The sequence below is a fragment of the Bombina bombina genome, chromosome 5, assembly GCF_027579735.1.
Source record: "Bombina bombina isolate aBomBom1 chromosome 5, aBomBom1.pri, whole genome shotgun sequence".
In the NCBI taxonomy this organism is placed as follows: domain Eukaryota; kingdom Metazoa; phylum Chordata; class Amphibia; order Anura; family Bombinatoridae; genus Bombina; species Bombina bombina.
In genome coordinates this window covers 418,034-439,225 of record NC_069503.1, presented here as the reverse complement: position 1 = coordinate 439,225, position 21,192 = coordinate 418,034, and the positions used below count along the sequence as shown (strand labels likewise).

Sequence of the window (21,192 nt, the reverse complement as noted above, 5' to 3'; positions counted from 1 at the left end):
GACACAATATAACCTGCCCTGACACAATATAACCTGCCCTGACACAATATATCCTGCCCTGACACAATATAACCTGCCCTGACACAATATAACCTGCCCTGACACAATATAACCTGCCCTGACACAATATATCCTGCCCTGACACAATATAACCTGCCCTGACACAATATAACCTGCCCTGACACAATATATCCTGCCCTGACACAATATAACACGCCCTGACACAATATAACCTGCCCTGACACAATATAACACGCCCTGACACAATATATCCTGCCCTGACACAATATAACACGCCCTGACACAATATAACATGCCCTGACACAATATAACCTGCCCTGACACAATATAACATGCCCTGACACAATATAACATGCCCTGACACAATATAACCTGCCCTGACACAATATAACATGCCCTGACACAATATAACCTGCCCTGACACAATATAACACGCCCTGACACAATATAACATGCCCTGACACAATATAACATGTCCTGACACAATATAACCTGCCCTGACACAATATAACATGCCCTGACACAATATAACATGCCCTGACACAATATATCCTGCCCTGACACAATATAACACGCCCTGACACAATATAACATGCCCTGACACAATATAACCTGCCCTGACACAATATAACACGCCCTGACACAATATAACATGCCCTGACACAATATAACATGCCCTGACACAATATAACACGCCCTGACACAATATAACATGCCCTGACACAATATAACCTGCCCTGACACAATGTAACCTTCCCTGACACAATATAACATGCCCTGACACAATATAACATGCCCTGACACAATATAACCTGCCCTGACACAATATAACCTGCCCTGACACAATATAACACGCCCTGACACAATATAACCTGCCCTGACACAATATAACCTGCCCTGACACAATATAACCTGCCCTGACACAATATAACACGCCCTAACACAATATAACCTGCCCTGACACAATATAACCTGCCCTGACACAATATAACATGCCCTGACACAATATAACCTGCCCTGACACAATATATCCTGCCCTGACACAATATAACCTGCCCTGACACAATATAACACGCCCTGACACAATATAACCTGCCCTGACACAATATAACCTGCCCTGACACAATATAACACGCCCTGACACAATATAACATGCCCTGACACAATATAACCTGCCCTGACACAATATATCCTGCCCTGACACAATATAACCTGCCCTGACACAATATAACCTGCCCTGACACAATATAACCTGCCCTGACACAATATAACCTGCCCTGACACAATATATCCTGCCCTGACACAATATAACCTGCCCTGACACAATATAACACGCCCTGACACAATATATCCTGCCCTGACACAATATAACCTGGCCTGACACAATATAATCTGCCCTGACACAATATAACCTGCCCTGACACAATATAACATGCCCTGACACAATATAACCTGCCCTGACACAATATAACCTGCCCTGACACAATATAACCTGCCCTGACACAATATAACATGCCCTGACACAATATAACCTGCCCTGACACAATATAACCTGCCCTGACACAATATAACATGCCCTGACACAATATAACCTGCCCTGACACAATATAACCTGCCCTGACACAATATAACCTGCCCTGACACAATATAACCTGCCCTGACACAATATAACCTGCCCTGACACAATATAACCTGCCCTGACACAATATATCCTGCCCTGACACAATATAACATGCCCTGACACAATATAACCTGCCCTGACACAATATAACCTGCCCTGACACAATATAACCTGCCCTGACACAATATAACACGCCCTGACACAATATAACATGCCCTGACACAATATAACATGCCCTGACACAATATAACACGCCCTGACACAATATAACACGCCCTGACGCAATATAACCTGCCCTGACACAATATATCCTGCCCTGACACAATATATCCTGCCCTGACACAATATAACCTGCCCTGACACAATATAACCTGCCCTGACACAATATAACCTGCCCTGACACAATATAACACGCCCTGACACAATATAACACGCCCTGACACAATATATCCTGCCCTGACACAATATAACCTGCTATGACACAATATAACCTGCCCTGACACAATATAACCTGCCCTGACACAATATAACATGCCCTGACACAATATAACATGCCCTGACACAATATAACATGCCCTGACACAATATAACATGCCCTGACACAATATAACCTGCCCTGACACAATATAACCTGCCCTGACACAATATAACATGCCCTGACACAATATAACATGCCCTGACACAATATAACATGCCCTGACACAAAATAACATGCCCTGACACAATATAACCTGCCCTGACACAATATAGCACGCCCTGACACAATATAACACACCCTGACACAATATAACCTGCCCTGACACAATATAACCTGCCCTGACACAATATAACACGCCCTGACACAATATAACATGCCCTGACACAATATAACCTGCCCTGACACAATATAACCTGCCCTGACACAATATAACATGCCCTGACACAATATAACATGCCCTGACACAATATATCCTGCCCTGACACAATATAACACGCCCTGACACAATATAACACGCCCTGACACAATATAACATGCCCTGACACAATATAACCTGCCCTGACACAATATAACCTGCCCTGACACAATATAACATGCCCTGACACAATATAACCTGCCCTGACACAATATAACCTGCCCTGTCACAATATAACATGCCCTGACACAATATATCCTGCCCTGACACAATATAACCTGCCCTGACACAATATAACACGCCCTGACACAATATAACATGCCCTGACACAATATAACATGCCCTGACACAATATAACATGCCCTGACACAATATAACACGCCCTGACACAATATAACACGCCCTGACACAATATAACCTGCCCTGACACAATATATCCTGCCCTGACACAATATAACCTGCCCTGACACAATATAACCTGCCCTGACACAATATAACCTGCCCTGACACAATATAACCTGCCCTGACACAATATAACACGCCCTGACACAATATAACACGCCCTGACACAATATAACACGCCCTGACACAATATAACCTGCCCTGACACAATATATCCTGCCCTGACACAATATATCCTGCCCTGACACAATATAACATGCCATGACACAATATAACATGCCCTGACACAATATATCCTGCCCTGACACAATATAACATGCCCTGACACAATATAACACGCCCTGACACAATATAACACGCCCTGACACAATATAACACGCCCTGACACAATATATCCTGCCCTGACACAATATATCCTGCCCTGACACAATATAATCTGCCCTGACACAATATATCCTGCCCTGACACAATATAACCTGCCCTGACACAATATATCCTGCCCTGACACAATATAACACGCCCTGACACAATATAACACGCCCTGACACAATATAACATGCCCTGACACAATATAACATGCCCTGACACAATATAACCTGCCCTGACACAATATAGCACAGCCTGACACAATATAACACGCCCTGACACAATATAACATGCCCTGACACAATATAACCTGCCCTGACACAATATAATCTGCCCTGACACAATATATCCTGCCCTGAAACAATATAACCTGCCCTGACACAATATAACCTGCCCTGACACAATATATCCTGCCCTGACACAATATAACATGCCCTGACACAATATATCCTGCCCTGACACAATATAACCTGCCCTGACACAATATATCCTGCCCTGACACAATATAACACGCCCTGACACAATATAACCTGCCCTGACACAATATAACCTGCCCTGACACAATATAACACTCCCTGACACAATATAACCTGCCCTGACACAATATAACCTGCCCTGACACAATATAACCTGCCTTGACACAATATATCCTGCCCTGACACAATATAACACGCCCTGACACAATATAACCTGCCCTGACACAATATAACCTGCCCTGACACAATATAACCTGCCCTGACACAATATATCCTGCCCTGACACAATATAACCTGCCCTGACACAATATAACATGCCCTGACACAATATATCCTGCCCTGACACAATATAACATGCCCTGACACAATATAACCTGCCCTGACACAATATAACCTGCCCTGAAACAATATAACATGCCCTGACACAATATAACACGCCCTGACACAATATAACATGCCCTGACACAATATATCCTGCCCTGACACAATATAACCTGCCCTGACACAATATAACCTGCCCTGACACAATATAACATGCCCTGACACAATATAACATGCCCTGACACAATATAACCTGCCCTGACACAATATAACCTGCCCTGACACAATATAACATGCCCTGACACAATATAACATGCCCTGACACAATATAACCTGCCCTGACACAATATATCCTGCCCTGACACAATATAACATGCCCTGACACAATATAACCTGCCCTGACACAATATAACCTGCCCTGACACAATATAACCTGCCCTGACACAATATAACACGCCCTGACACAATATAACACGCCCTGACACAATATAACATGCCCTGACACAATATATCCTGCCCTGACACAATATAACATGCCCTGACACAATATTACATGCCCTGACACAATATAACACGCCCTGACACAATATAACACGCCCTGACACAATATAACCTGCCCTGACACAATATAACATGCCCTGACACAATATATCCTGCCCTGACACAATATAACCTGCCCTGACACAATATAACCTGCCCTGACACAATATATCCTGCCCTGACACAATATAACATGCCCTGACACAATATAACCTGCCCTGACACAATATAACCTGCCCTGACACAATATAACCTGCCCTGACACAATATAACACGCCCTGACACAATATAACACGCCCTGACACAATATAACATGCCCTGACACAATATATCCTGCCCTGACACAATATAACATGCCCTGACACAATATTACATGCCCTGACACAATATAACACGCCCTGACACAATATAACACGCCCTGACACAATATATCCTGCCCTGACACAATATAACACGCCCTGACACAATATAACCTGCCCTGACACAATATATCCTGCCCTGACACAATATAACCTGCCCTGACACAATATAACATGCCCTAACACAATATAACCTGCCCTGACACAATATATCCTGCCCTGACACAATATATCCTGCCCTGACACAATATAACATGCCCTGACACAATATAACCTGCCCTGACACAATATAACCTGCCCTGACACAATATAACCTGCCCTGACACAATATAACCTGCCCTGACACAATATAACACGCCCTGACACAATATATCCTGCCCTGACACAATATAACCTGCCCTGACACAATATAACCTACCCTGACACAATATAACCTGCCCTGACACAATATAACCTGCCCTGACACAATATAACCTGCCCTGACACAATATAACCTGCCCTGACACAATATATCCTGCCCTGACACAATATAACCTGCCCTGACACAATATAACCTGCCCTGACACAATATAACCTGCCCTGACACAATATAACCTGCCCTGACACAATATAACCTGCCCTGAAACAATATAACATGCCCTGACACAATATAACACGCCCTGACACAATATAACATGCCCTGACACAATATTACATGCCTATGAAGGATACATTGATACTGATTGTCTCTGTGTACTTGATATTGTTTGCTGCTAACACTAAGCATCAGCCTTGGTGCAGGAATCGGTTTATTGACTGTCTCTGGATTTAATTGGTGAAAAGCTCCACTGGTTATGCAGATCTTCTGAATCTAGATATCTGGTCCACCATGAAAGTTCTCAATAGCAATTCTGCATTGGCTTTTCTTCATTTTGGGCCTTTGAGCCAAGTCTCACTTAGGGCCTGTTCATTAAGTACTCACTGGCATGGAGATAAATTGTGCAAAATCTCTGGGAGAATTTGTCTGAGCATTATATTGTGATGTATGTGTCTCTCCATCCCATCTAGAGCCCTAAGATAACAACCAGGGTACAATGTATCTTTCTAAAAAGATTTGATGGACTTCTCACTACACAAGAGCGCTTTAGTTCACTGTGCCCTCAGTGAATTGATATCTAAAGCAGCATTCATCCTGCTTCCTACATCAGCTAGAACAGTTTGAGAAGTCCAGGCTGCCTTGTGAGAAGAGTCTTACCTGGGTCTCTACCTCCTTAAAGCTCTATTAACCATTTCAAGTGAAGTACTAATATTATAGTAATGGTTTTCTGATAAAGTCTGTGTTTTTTGTTATTTTCTAGGACTGATCTGGTCCCTGGGCATTGCCTTCTGGTTTATTCCACCACAACCTACATTTATAGTAGGACATCAGTGCTTGGACTGAAATCTACATGGCATTGTATAGGTCTACCAGTGGTGTGCGAGTGGATTGTTTTATACCTGTTGAAAGTACTTGTCTCCACTGATATACTCCTTGTCATGACAGTCTTGCAGCTTGTTGGTTTTGATATATTGCCATAGTGCTTGGATAATGACTGCACGTGTCTGCGTGTGAAGACCAAGGAGACGTGCAAGGCGTGGATCCAACTTAAACTGTGGCGGCTGAGGAGAGAGTTGGTGAGAAGAAGCTCTTTAAACCAATTCTGTATCGGTGTGTAGTGGTGTTGTATTGATATTGGTATTGTACATAGTAACAAAGGGGAATCATATCAATATAAGGGGCTAATCTAATCCATAAAAAAAACCATATCTTTAGTTTAGTAAAATTTACAGGGTGCATGTAACAGTGTGTTAGTGCTGTGCAGCAGATCACATGGTATGCCAGCGTTAGTAACAGAGTAGAGGTGTAGTAGTGAGGTGTATAGGTGCAGTAGTGAGGTGGTGAGGTGTGGTGTTAAGGTGTGGTGGTGAGGTGTAGAGGTGTGGTGGTGAAGTGTAGGGGTGCAGTAGTGAGGTGTAGAGGTGCGGTAGTGAAGAAGAGAGATATAGAGAGGTGCAGTAGTGATGTTTGGAGGTGAGGTGTAGAGGTACAGTAGTGAGTTGTAGCGGTGCTATAGTGAGGTATAGTGGTGAGGTGTAGCCGTAAGGTGTAGAGGTGTGGTAGTGAGTTGTAGCAGTGAGGTGTAGATGAGTAGTGTAGTGGTGCTGTAGTGAGGTTTAGCGGTGCGGTAGTGAGGTGTAGCTGTGCAGTTGTGAGGTGTAGAGGTGCGGTGTAGTGGTGCTGTAGTGAGGTGTAGAGGTGCTGTAGTGAGGTGTAGCAGTAAGGTCTAGAGGTGTGGTGTAGAGTTGCTGTAGTGAGGTGTAGTGGTGTGGTAGTGAGGTGTAGTAGTGTGGTAGTGAAAAGAGGTGCGGTGTAGAGTTGCTGTAGTGAGGTATAGAGGTGCGGTGTAGTGGGGCTGTAGTGAGGTGTAGAGGTGCGGTTTAGAGATGCATTAGTGAGGTGTAGCGGTGCGGTAGTTAGGTGTAGTGGTGCTGTAGTGAGGTAATGGGGTGTAGCGGTGCTGTAGTGGTGTTGTAGTGAGGAGACGTGTAGAGGTGTGCAGTGAGGTGTAGCGGTGAGGTGTAGAGGTGCGGTGTACTGGTGCTGTAGCAATGTGTAGTTGTGAGGTGAAGAGGTGCGGTGTAGTGGTGCTGTAGTGAGGTGTAGAGGTGCGGTAGTGAGGTGTAGTAGTACAGTGTAGCGGTAAGGTGTAGTGTAGTGGTGCTGTAGTGAGGTGTAGCATTTGAGAGGATTTCTGAGTGTGTACTAAACCATTATGCACAGTGTGAGACAGACTTGGCACTTCAGTTTGTACAGTGTGTGCCTGAGTCAGATGGTAGATTACTTTCATTTACAGAGGAGGTAGGACTTACTTAGTATATGTTTTTTATTTCTTTGTGCAATTTTGGATTGTAACTTCAGTGTGGTAGTAGTTGTATGGTGGGGCCAGGGGTCAATAAAAACAATTTTTTTTAGCAACATGCAGCAGTGTGTTTATGATTATTTGACAATGCTGTAGAAATTCTATATTTAAAACCATACATAAATGTTTGCTCCTCAATACACAAATGGTATATATATATATTACATTCCAGTTTACTGCCCCTTTATGCGAGGACTTTCCAGATGCCAGGAGGCATTTTATCTAAGATTTTGACATCTGCATAAAATGTTATACTCTCAGGCTAAGATTGCTTAGTGTTTGAAATGAGACAGGCTAACTTAACACTGTTTAGTTTACACTACAGCTGACTTAATTTTGAAATACATACCAACAAGCCTAAATCCTGCATTTAACCAGATCTAATGGTATGAGGCTGAGTACCACAGCTTATGGTTCCACCAAGACCATATAGAGTACAGTATTTTCAAAATCAATAAGTACAGCTGACAGATTTGAAGTGGTGCTCTTGGTTGGGGAAAATGGGGGGAAATAAAACCCCCAAACATATGTCAACCTTTCAAAAGTACTTTTCTTCATCTACCCCTTCTGACAGATCAATAATGTACAATTTTGAATTCACAGAATTATTTTTGTTTGCTCATTTACAAATATGATTCTTTAAAAAGTGATCTTTTAAATTCTGCAATTTTTTTTATCATGGATGTTGATTTAGGGGATGGCAATGTGCAGAAATGTTACATCATATGAGTGTTTCTGTGGGTGTCTGTGTTTATGTCTTTGTGCTATTGTTGGTGTCTCTATGAGTGTGTGTGTATTTCTTTTCTGTGGGTCTCTCTGTGAGGGTTTACGTGTCTGTCTTACGTGTGTGTGTGTGTGTGTGTGTGTATGTCTTTGTGTGCTTTCTGTGAGTGTCTCTCAGTGTGTGTGTGTCTTTGTGTTTTTTTCTGTGGGTGACTGTGAGTGTGTATGTCTTTCTGTGTTTTTTGAGGCAGTCTCTGTGAGTGTGTGTATGTATGTCTTTCTGTGTTTTCTGTGGGTGTCTCTGTGTGTGTGAGTGTGTGTCTTTGTGTGTTTTCTGTGGGTGTCTGTGAGTGTGTATGTCTTTCTGTGTTTTCTGAGGCTGTCTCTGTCAGTGTTTCCTTGGGTGTATGTGCAAGTTTGTGTTGAGTGTGTGTGTATCCATTGTCTGTTCCTTTTTAGGACATTTTGACCTTACTACTGAGTTCTGTGTTTGTGTGTTACTACCTTCACAACATTTCCAAGTTTGACTACACTTAAGAATAAAGTGCACATACGTTTTAGTCACTTGGTCGAAAATTGCACATTAGAAATGTGCGATTTGTTTCGGATCGATTCGGAAATTCGGCCGAATTAGTAAAATTCAGGATTCTGATCGATTCAAATTTCCGAATTAAAATAGTGCCGAATCTACCGAACAAATCCAAATTATTTTGGATTTATTCGGTAGATTCGGATGGCCATGGATTACACTAGTATTGTAAAGTATATTAGGTTATATCACTCTGCTATGGGTTACACCTAATATACAGTACATAATACTAGTCTAATACACAGCACATCCCACCTAACACTTACCGAAATTCCGAACCGAACCGAATCGAACCGAATCCAGCCAAATTTATTCGAATCCGAATGAATCCGAACCGAATTGATTCAAATTTTTCCAAATTCAAATCGATCCGAACCGAAATTCGAAAAAATCCGAATCTATCTGAACCGAAACGAACCAAATTTTTTCGCCATGCACATGTCTATTGCACATGTGAAAGGGGGGGGCCTTGATCATTGGTTAAGTAAGGGGCCCCAAAATTTCTAGTGGCAGCCCTGACGGTGAGGTGTAGAGGTTCGGTGTAGGAATACAGTAATGAGGTGTAGCAGTACGGTAATGAGGTGGTGAGGTGCAGTAGTGAGGTGGTAAGGTGTAGAAGTGTAGCGGTGAGGTGTAGAGGTACGGTGTAGTGGATCGGTAATGAGGTGTAGAGGTGCATTGTAGTGGTGTACTAGTGAGGAGTAGCGGTGAGGTGTAGAGGTGCGGCATAGTGGAATGATAGTGAGGTGTGTTGTAGTGGTGCTGTAGTGAGGTGTAGAGCTGCGGTGTAAAGGTGCTTAAGTGAGGTGTAGCGGTGAGGTGTAGAGGTGCAGTAGTGAGGTGTAGAGGTGCATTAGTGAGGTGGAAAGGTGTAGCAGAGAGGACTAAAGGTGTGGTGTGAGGTGTAGAGGTGCAGTAGTGAGGTGGTGAGGTGTAGCAGTGAGGTATAGAAGTGCGGTGAAGTAGTGCGGTAGTCAGGTGTAGATGAATACCTGATAATCCAGCATTAGTAAAAGGGTACAACGAACGCTCACATCTCCTGGCCTCTTTACTTGGAAGCCATCTGTCTCCTGGGTACTCGGCGTCCGGTGCCACTGAAACAAAAGATTCCCCTCATTAGTAGAGACAAACGGACCAGGTGTTGTACACAAACCATTATACAGAGGTGTTTTCCATAATACATACATAACCAGCGCACACACATGAACCTTAATGATACTGTTCATTATACACAGATCAGCAGATGAAACTGTTCTGTGTAATGTACATTTATTAGATAGTGTTATTATGTGTGTAACTGTACTGTGTAATGTATATTTATTAGATAGTGTTATTATAAGTGTAACTGTATTGTGTAATGTATATTTATTAGATAGTGTTATTATAAGTGTAACTGTACTGTGTAATGTATATTTATTAGACAGTGTTATTATAAGTGTAACTGTACTGTGTAATGTATATTTATTAGATAGTGTTATTATGTGTATAACTGTACTGTGTAATGTATATTTATTAGATAGTGTTATTATAAGTGTTACTGTACTGTATAATGTATATTTATCAGACAGTGTTATTATGTGTAACTGTACTGTGTAAGGTATATTTATTAGATAGTGTTATTATAAGTGTAACTGTACTGTGTAAGGTATATTTATTAGATAGTGTTATTATAAGTATAACTGTACTGTGTAAGGTATATTTATTAGATAGTATTATTATGTGTGTAACTGTACTGTGTAAGGTATATTTATTAGATAGTGTTATTATAAGTGTAACAGTACAGTGTAATGTATATTTATTAGATAGTGTTATTATAAGTGTAACTGTACTGTGTAATGTATATTTATTAGATAGTGTTATTATAAGTGTAACTGTACTGTGTAATGTATATTTATTAGATAGTGTTATTATGTGTGTAACTGTACTGTGTAATGTATATTTATTAGAGAGTGTTATGTGTGTAACTGTACTGTGTAATGTATATTTATTAGTGTTATGTGTGTAACTGTACTGTGTAATGTATATTTATTAAATAGTGTTATTATAAGTGTAACTGTACTGTGTAATGTATATTTATTAGATGGTGTTATTATAAGTGTAACTGTACTGTGTAATGTATATTTAGTAGATAGTGTTATTATGAGTGTAACTGTACTGTATAATGTATATTTACTAGATAGTGTTATTATAAGTGTAACTGTACTGTGTAAGGTATATTTATTAGATAGTGTTATTATAAGTATAACTGTACTGTGTAATGTATATTTATTAGATAGTGTTATTATGTGTGTAACTGTACTGTATAATGTATATTTATTAAATAGTGTTATTATAAGTGTAACTGTACTGTGTAATGTATATTTATTAGATAGTGTTATTATAAGTGTAACTGTACTGTGTAATGTATATTTATTAGACAGTGTTATTATAAGTGTAACAGTACTGTGTAAGGTATATTTATTAGATAGTGTTATTATAAGTGTAACTGTACTGTATAATGTATATTTATTAGATAGTGTTATTATAAGTGTAACTGTACTGTGTAATGTATATTTATTAGATAGTGTTATTATAAGTGTAACTGTACTGTGTAATGTATATTTATTAGATAGTGTTATTATAAGTGTAACTGTACTGTGTAATGTATATTTATTAGATAGTGTTATTATAAGTGTAACTGTACTGTGTAAGGTATATTTATTAGATAGTGTTATTATGAGTGTAACTGTACTGTATAATGTATATTTACTAGATAGTGTTATTATAAGTGTAGCTGTACTGTGTAATGTATATTTATTAGATAGTGTTATTATAAGTGTAACTGTACTGTGTAAGGTATATTTATTAGATAGTGTTATTCTAAGTGTAACTGTACTGTGTAATGTATATTTATTAGATAGTGTTATTATAAGTGTAACTGTACTGTGTAATGTATATTTATTAGATAGTGTTATTATAAGTGTAACTGTACTGTGTAAGGTATATTTATTAGATAGTGTTATTATGAGTGTAACTGTACTGTATAATGTATATTTACTAGATAGTGTTATTATAAGTGTAACTGTACTGTGTAATGTATATTTATTAGATAGTGTTATTATAAGTGTAACTGTACTGTGTAAGGTATATTTATTAGATAGTGTTATTCTAAGTGTAACTGTACTGTGTAATGTATATTTATTAGATAGTGTTATTATAAGTGTAACTGTACTGTGTAATGTACATTTATTAGATAGTGTTATTATGTGTGTAACTGTACTGTATAATGTATATTTATTAGATGGTGTTATTATGTGTAACTGTACTATGTAATGTATATTTATTAGATAGTGTTATTATAAGTGTAACTGTACTGTGTAAGGTATATTTATTAGATAGTGTTATTATAAGTGTAACTGACCAGTGTAATGTATATTTATTATATAGTGTTATTATAAGTGTAACTGTACTGTGTAAGGTATATTTATTAGATAGTGTTATTCTAAGTGTAACTGTACTGTGTAATGTATATTTATTAGATAGTGTTATTATAAGTGTAACTGTACTGTGTAAGGTATATTTATTAGATAGTGTTATTATAAGTGTAACTGTACTGTGTAAGGTATATTTATTAGATAGTGTTATTATAAGTGTAACTGTACTGTGTAAGGTATATTTATTAGATAGTGTTATTATAAGTGTAACTGTACTGTGTAAGGTATATTTATTAGATAGTATTATTATAAGTGTAACTGTACTGTGTAAGGTATATTTATTAGATAGTGTTAATATAAGTGTAACTGTACTGTGTAAGGTATATTTATTAGATAGTGTTATTCTAAGTGTAACTGTACTGTGTAATGTATATTTATTAGATAGCGTTATTATAAGTGTAACTGTACTGTGTAAGGTATATTTATTAGATAGTATTATTATGAGTGTAACTGTACTGTATAATGTATATTTACTAGATAGTGTTATTATAAGTGTAACTGTACTGTGTAATGTATATTTATTAGATAGTGTTATTCTAAGTGTAACTGTACTATGTAAGGTATATTTATTAGATGGTGTTATTATGAGTGTAACTGTACTGTGTAAGGTATATATATTAGATAGTGTTATTATGTGTGTAACTGTACTGTGTAAGGTATATTTATTAGATAGTGTTATTATGAGTGTAACTGTACTGTGTAAGATATATTTATTAGATAGTGTTATTATAAGTGTAACTGTACTATGTAAGGTATATTTATTAGATGGTGTTATTATGAGTGTAACTGTACTGTGTAATGTATATTTATTAGATGGTGTTATTATGTGTAACTGTACTATGTAATGTATATTTATTAGACAGTATTATGAGTGTAACTGTACTGTGTAATGTATATGTATTAGTGTTATTATGAGTGTAACTGTACTGTGTAATGTATATTTATTAGTGTTATGTGTGTAACTGTACTGTGTAATGTATATTTATTAGATAGTGTTATTATGTGTGTAACTGTACTGTGTAATGTATATTTATTAGAGAGTGTTATTATGAGTGTAACTGTACTGTGTAATGTATATTTATTAGTGTTATGTGTGTAACTGTACTGTATAATGTATATTTATTAGATAGTGTTATTATAAGTATAACTGTACTGTGTAAGGTATATTTATTAGATAGTATTATTATAAGTGTAACTGTACTGTGTAAGGTATATTTATTAGATAGTGTTATTATAAGTGTAACAGTACAGTGTAATGTATATTTATTAGATAGTGTTATTATAAGTGTAACTGTACTGTGTAATGTATATTTATTAGATAGTGTTATTATAAGTGTAACTGTACTGTGTAATGTATATTTATTAGATAGTGTTATTATGTGTGTAACTGTACTGTGTAATGTATATTTATTAGAGAGTGTTATGTGTGTAACTGTACTGTGTAATGTATATTTATTAGTGTTATGTGTGTAACTGTACTGTGTAATGTATATTTATTAGATAGTGTTATTATGTGTGTAACTGTACTGTGTAATGTATATTTATTAGAGAGTGTTATTATGTGTGTAACTGTACTGTGTAATGTATATTTATTAGATGGTGTTATTATGTGTAACTGTACTATGTAATGTATATTTATTAGACAGTATTATGAGTGTAACTGTACTGTGTAATGTATATGTATTAGACAGTGTTATTATGAGTGTAACTGTACTGTGTAATGTATATTTATTAGTGTTATGTGTGTAACTGTACTGTGTAATGTATATTTATTAGATAGTGTTATTATAAGTGTAACTGTACTATGTAAGGTATATTTTTTAGATAGTGTTATTATAAGTGTAACTGTACTGTGTAAGGTATATTTATTAGATAGTGTTATTATAAGTGTAACTCTACTGTGTAATGTATATTTATTAGATGGTGTTATTATAAGTGTAACTGTACTGTGTAATGTATATTTATTAGATAGTGTTATTATAAGTGTAACTGTACTGTGTAATGTATATTTATTAGATAGTGTTATTATAAGTGTAACTGTACTGTGTAAGGTATATTTATTAGATAGTGTTATTATAAGTGTAACTCTACTGTGTAAGGTATATTTATTAGATAGTGTTATTATGTGTGTAACTGTTCTGTATAATGTATATTTATTAGATAGTGTTATTATTTGTGTAACTGTACTGTGTAAAGTATTTTTATTACATATTCAGTTTTTGAGCGCTATAGAGAAATTAACAAACGCAACAAAATTTACGTTATTTCATTTCCTAGAGCGCTGCTATTACAAGTTTTCAAACATACACCTTTTGCGTGCGATATGGTTGCTTTGAGCTCCATACCGCACACAATCAGAGCGCTGCTGAGACGTGCTCGTGCACAATTACCCCATAGACATCAATGGGAAGAGCCGGCAAAAAAAAAACAACACCTGCGATTGCGGAAACAAAAGTTCCGTAGCGCAGCCCCATTGATGTCTATGGGGAAATAAAAATACTATTTAAACCTAACACCCTAACATAAACCCTACGTCTAAACACCCCTTATCTGCTGCCCCCAACATCGCTGATGCCTGCCTACAGTTATTAACTCCTAATATGCCGCTCCCAATATAGCCGCTACCTAAATAAAATTATTAACCCCTAATCTGCCGCTCCCGATATCGCCGCCACTATACTACATTTATTAACTCCTAAACTGCCAGCCCCCACATTGCAACAAGCTAAATTAAACTATATTAACCCCTAAACCTAACCCTAATCCTAGCGTAACCCTAACCCCCCCTAACTTTAACATAATAAAAATATAGCTAAATTAAATTTACAATTATGAACTAAATAAACCTATTAACCCCTAAACCGCCAGCCCCCCACATCACAACAAGCTAAATTAAACTATATTTAACCCTAAACCTAACCCTAAACCTAACCCCCCTAACTTTAATATAATTAAACATTATTAACTAAATAATACCTTTATTTAAAACTAAATACCTGTGAAATAAAACCTAAGCTAGCTACATTATAACTAATAGTTATATTGTACCTAGCTTAGGTTTTATTTTTATTTCACAGGTAAGTTTGTATTTATTTTAATTAAGTAGACTAGTTAGTAAGTAGTTATTAACTATTTACTAACTAACTAGTTAAAATAAATACAAACTTACCTGTGAAATAAAACCTAACCTGTCTTACACTAAAACCTAACATTAAAAAAATAAAAAAGAAATTATCCAAATAAATTCAAGATTAATCCTATTCTAATACCCTTAGAAAAATAAACCCACCCCCAAAATAAAAAAACCCTACTCTAGAATAAACTACCAAGGGCCCTTAAAAGGGCCTTTTGGGGGGCCCTTAAAATGGCCTTTTGTAGGGCATTGCCCTGAGATAAACAGCTTTTTTACTCCAAAAAAAATACAAACACCCCCTAACACTATACAAACCCCCACCCCCGAACTACCAGGGCCCCTTAAAAGGGTCTTTTGGGGGGCCCTTAAAAGAACATTTTGTAAGGCATTGCCGTGAGATAAACAGCTCTTTTACTCCCACAAAATACAAACACCCCCTAACACTATACAAACCCCCACCCCCCAAACTACCAGGGGCCCTTAAAAGGAGATAAACAGCTCTTTTACTAGAAAAAAAAATACAAACACCCCCTAACACTATACATTACACAAAATAACAAACAAATTATCAAAAATAAAAAAAATATTCCTATTTTAATACCCATAAAAAAAACTTGCCCCAAAATAAAAAACCTAATCTAGAATAAAATACCAATGGCCCTTAAATAAAATTACAAAGACCCACTAACATTACAAACCCCCCCCCCAAACCCACAAAATAAAAAAAAAACTATCTAAAAAACCTAAGCTACCCATTGCCCTTAAAAGGGAATTTGTATGGGCATTGCCCTTAAAAGGGCATTTAGCTCTTTACTGCCTAGACCCTAACCTAAAAAATAAAACCCACCCAATAAACCCATAAAAAAGCCTAACACTAACTCCCTGACAATCCACTTACAGTTTTTGAAGTCCCGCTTGAACTATCTTCATCCTGGCGAAGTCTTCATCCAGGCGGCCTCTTCAATCTTCATCCCGGAGTTGAAGTCCTGATCCAAGCCGAGAGAAGTCTTAATCCATGTGGCCTCTTCAATCTTCATCCAGACGGCATCTTCTTTCTTGATCCAGGAGGCGCTGAGCGGGTCCATCCTGAAGACATCCGGCGCAAAGCATCCTCTTCATACAGTCTCCGCCGTACACTTTTATCTATTGGCTGTTCAAATCAGCCAATAGGATTTAAGCAGCTCTCATTCTATTGGCTAATTCGAATTAGCCAATAGAATGAGAGCTGCTTAAATCCTATTTGCTGATTTGAATAGCCATTAGGATTTTAGCAGCCCTAATTCCTATTGGCTGATACAAATTTTTCAGCCAATAGGAATGCAAGGGACGCCATCTTGAATTGCGTCCCTTGCATTGAAGATTCAGTGTACGGCAGAGACTGTATGAAGAGGAGGCTCTGCGCCGGATGTCTTCAGGATGGACCCGCTCCGCACCGGCTGGATGAAGATCGAATAGGCCGTCTGGATGAAGACTTCTTGCCGCCTGGATGAGGACATCACCGGCTGGATTAAGATAGAAGAGGCCTTCTGGATGAAGACTTCTTGCCGCATGGATAATGACTTCGCCGGCTGGATGAAGATCCTTCAAGCGGGACTTCAACAACTGTAAGTGGATTGTCGGGGTTTAGTGTTAGGTTTTTTTTAAGGGTTTTTTGGGTGTTTTTTTTTTTAGATTAGGGTTTGGGCAACTTAAAAGAGCTAAATCCCCTTTTAAGGGCAATGCCTATACAAATGCCAAATGCCCTTTTCAGCGGAATGGTTAGCTTAGGTTATTTTAGATAGTTTTTTCATTTGGGGGGGGTTGGTTGAGTGGTGGGTTTTACTGTTGGGGGGTTTGTATTTATTTTACAGGTAACAGAGCTGATATCTTTGGGGCAATGCCCCACAAAAGGCCCTTTTAAGGGCCATTGGTAGTTTATTGTAGGCTAGGTTTTTATTTTTATTTTGGGGCTTTTTTATTTTGATAGGGTTATTAGATTAGGTGTAATTCTTTTTTTTTATAATTTGTTATTTTTCGTAATTTAGTGTTTGTTTGTTTTTTGTAATTTAGTTATAATAATAATAATAATAATAATATAATAATTTGCAATTTATATAGCGCTTTTCTCCCTGTGAGACTCAAAGCACTTTACAAATATACCAACATAAGACATAAAAGTTAGGAGTTTCTGAAGGTCATATAAGCGGACTGAATGCCTGATGGAAGAGGTGGGTCTTTAGCTTTTTTTAAAAAGTCTGTAAGGACGGTGCCTCTCTGATTGTGCACGGTAAAGAGTTCCAGAAAGTAGGGGCAGCATGGCCGAATGCTCTGGAGCCTGAGTTTGTCCTTATTCTTGGCACTGAGAGGAGGGATGTGTTGGCTGACCTAAGTGAACGGGATGGGATGTCTCTTTCAGGTACTGTGGGCCTTGGTTGTTTAAGGCTTTGAAGGTCAGCAGGCCAATTTTAAAATATGTTCGCCATTTAATTGGAAGCCAATGCAGGGATTGGAGAACAGGTGTTATGTGGCAGGAGCGAGTTTGATTGGTCAATAGTCTGGCTGCTGCGTTTTGTACTGTCTGAAGGCGATGGAGTTCTTTTTTTGGGAGGCCCAAGTAAAGTGCATTGCAGTAATCTAGCCTAGAGGATACAAATGCATGGATTAATGTTGGCAAATCATCCGGTGGAATTAAGTGTTGTATCCTGGCTATGTTTTTCAGATTAAAGTAGGCAGATTTTATTACGGAGGAAATCTGCTGTTTAAAAGATAGTCCAGCGTCAATCAGCACTCCAAGATTTCGTAACTTTGCTGAACTAACGAGTTTAGAGCATCCAAGCTCCAGGCCAGTTGGGTGATCGTGGGATATTTTTGATGCCCGGGGTCCCCTCACCAAGAGTAACTCTGTTTTGTCCGGGTTCACTTTGAGACAACTAGGATTCATCCATTCTATGAGGTCTGTTAAGCAATTGTTTATGCGGCATGCTGGGTCTGTAGTATCTGGAGCAAAGGAGAAGTAGAGTTGTGTGTCATCAGCGTAACAATGATACTTTAGGCCATGTCGGTTAATGATGTCCCTCAGTGGTAATAAGTAAATTGCGTTAGTTTTTATTTTTTGAAATTAGATACTTTTTGTAATTTTTAGAGTAGTGTTAGGATTTTTTATTGGTAGTTTAGTTTTATTTAATTGGTAATTAGTTTAATTTTAGTTTAATATATATAATAGTTTAATTGTTAGTTTAAAATTATTTTTTTTAATTTGACAGGTCAGTTTTAATTTAATTTAAGATAGAGAAATTTTAATTTTAATATAAAGTTAGGGGGTCGCTAGGTTTAGGGGTTACTAGTTTAAATTAGTTTATTTCGTTGTGTGGGGCTTTCAGTTTAGGGGTTAATAGTTTATTTTAGTATATTTTGTTGTGGGGGACTTGCGGTTTAAAGGTTAATAGGTTTATTAAAGCGGCGGTGTGGGTGGACGGCAGATTAGGGATTAATAATATTTAAATTGTGTTTGTGATGCGGGAGGGCAGTGGTTTAGGGGTTAATAAGTTTCATAGGCATCACTACAGGGGGCATAGGGGGGGCAAATGCTAGTGCATTTTGCTAGTGTAATCTAATTTCATTTTCTATCAGGCCTGTGTATTTCTGACTTACTCAGCAGCATACTGTGTTTAATTGCTGTCCTACCTAAGGCTAGCAGCCACGACTCATATGTGCTTAACATTTTTTTAAATTTAAAAAAAAAAAAACTTTAAATCATTTTGCTAGTGTAATCCAATTTTATTTTCTATCAGGCCTGTGTGTTTCTGACTTACAGAGCATACTGTGTTTAATTGCTGCCCTCCCTAGGCTAGCAGCCACGACTCATATGTGCTTAACCTTTTTTTCAATTAAAAAAAAAAACCTTTAAATCATTTTCCTAGTGTAATCTAATTTTATTTTCTATCAGGCCTGTGTGTTTCTGACTTACAGAGCATACTGTGCTTAATTGCTGCCCTCCATAGGCTAGCAGCCACGACTCATATGTGCTTAACCTTTTTTTCAAATAAAAAATAAAATCTTTAAATCATTTTGCTAGTGTAATCCAATTTTATTTTCTATCAGGCCTGTGTGTTTCTGACTTACAGAGCATACTGTGGTTAATTGCTGCCCTACCTAGGCTAGCAGCCACGACTCATATGTGCTTAACCTTTTTTTCAATAATAAAAAAAAAACCTTTAAATCATTTTTCTAGTGTAATCTAATTTTATTTTCTATCAGGCCTGTGTGTTTCTGACTTACAGAGCATACTGTGTTTAATTGCTGCCCTCCATAGGCTAGCAGCCACGACTCATATGTGCTTAACCTTTTTTTCAAATAAAAAATAAAATCTTTAAATCATTTTGCTAGTGTAATCTAATTTTATTTTCTATCAGGCCTGTGTGTTTCTGACTTACAGAGCATACTGCGGTGCCACCAATCATCTTTGTTGTAACAGTATTGAAAATATTTTAAATCATAACTTTTTGGACTGTGATTCTTCAGTCTCTTAGTGCCATTGAATTTCAGTTGCCTGCCTGGCAGCGTGTGTGCCAGGCCCACTAGCCAACTACTGCCACCAATCATCTTTGTTGTAACAGTTGGGTTTGGTGCGGCTAATAATGCAGGCCATATAGACCTCCCACCATTAGGTGTTGTATCAGGTATTAAACTAATAAGAACAGTACTACCAAAATACAGCCAATTAACAGGCTTTCAAGAGCCAAGGTTTTATTGTTGTACTTTGTTAGGATAATCATGATGGCCATGTAGACCACCCCTGAGAGGCCTGGAAGTAACAGGGATGAAAGTGCTAAGAATAGTACTACTTTAAACAACCAAGTTAGCCATGGGTCTTAGTCCAAGACCGCATGTCTTGTTGTATTGTGGGGTGCGGCTAATCATGCAGGCCATATAGACCTCCCACCATTAGGTGTTGTAACAGGTATTAAACTAATAAGAACAATACTACTTAACACAACCTAGTTACCATGGGTCCCACACCGCATGTCTTGTTATTATATTTTGTAAGGGTAATCATGCAGGCCATATAGACCTCCCCCGATAGGGTGAGTAACAGGTATTAAAATGCTAAGAACAGTACTACTTAACACAACCTTACCATGGGTCCCAGAGCATATGTCTTATTATTATATTTTGTTAGGGTAATCATGCAGGCCATATAGACCTCCCCCGATAGGGTGAGTAACAGGTATTAAAATGCTAAGAACAGTACTACTTAACACAACCTTACCATGGGTCCCAGAGCATATGTCTTATTATTATATTTTGTTAGGGTAATCATGCAGGCCATATAGACCTCCCCCAATAGGGTGAGTAAC

At 37.8% G+C, this 21,192-nt stretch overlaps 1 protein-coding gene across 3 annotated transcripts in view; it reads right to left on the bottom strand.

Annotated features, from left to right (window-relative positions):
• The window catches only part of SMARCD3 (SWI/SNF related, matrix associated, actin dependent regulator of chromatin, subfamily d, member 3), a 526,715-nt gene that overhangs the window by 205,501 nt on the left and 300,022 nt on the right, over nt 1–21,192 (bottom strand). For all 3 annotated transcript variants that reach the window (XM_053713245.1, XM_053713246.1, XM_053713244.1), the window contains exons 7-8: nt 10,243–10,344; nt 6,476–6,637 (exon numbers count right to left, since the gene is read on the bottom strand). In XM_053713245.1, coding sequence (XP_053569220.1) covers nt 6,476–6,637; nt 10,243–10,344 — 264 coding nt within the window. The remainder of the gene's footprint in view (nt 1–6,475; nt 6,638–10,242; nt 10,345–21,192) is intronic.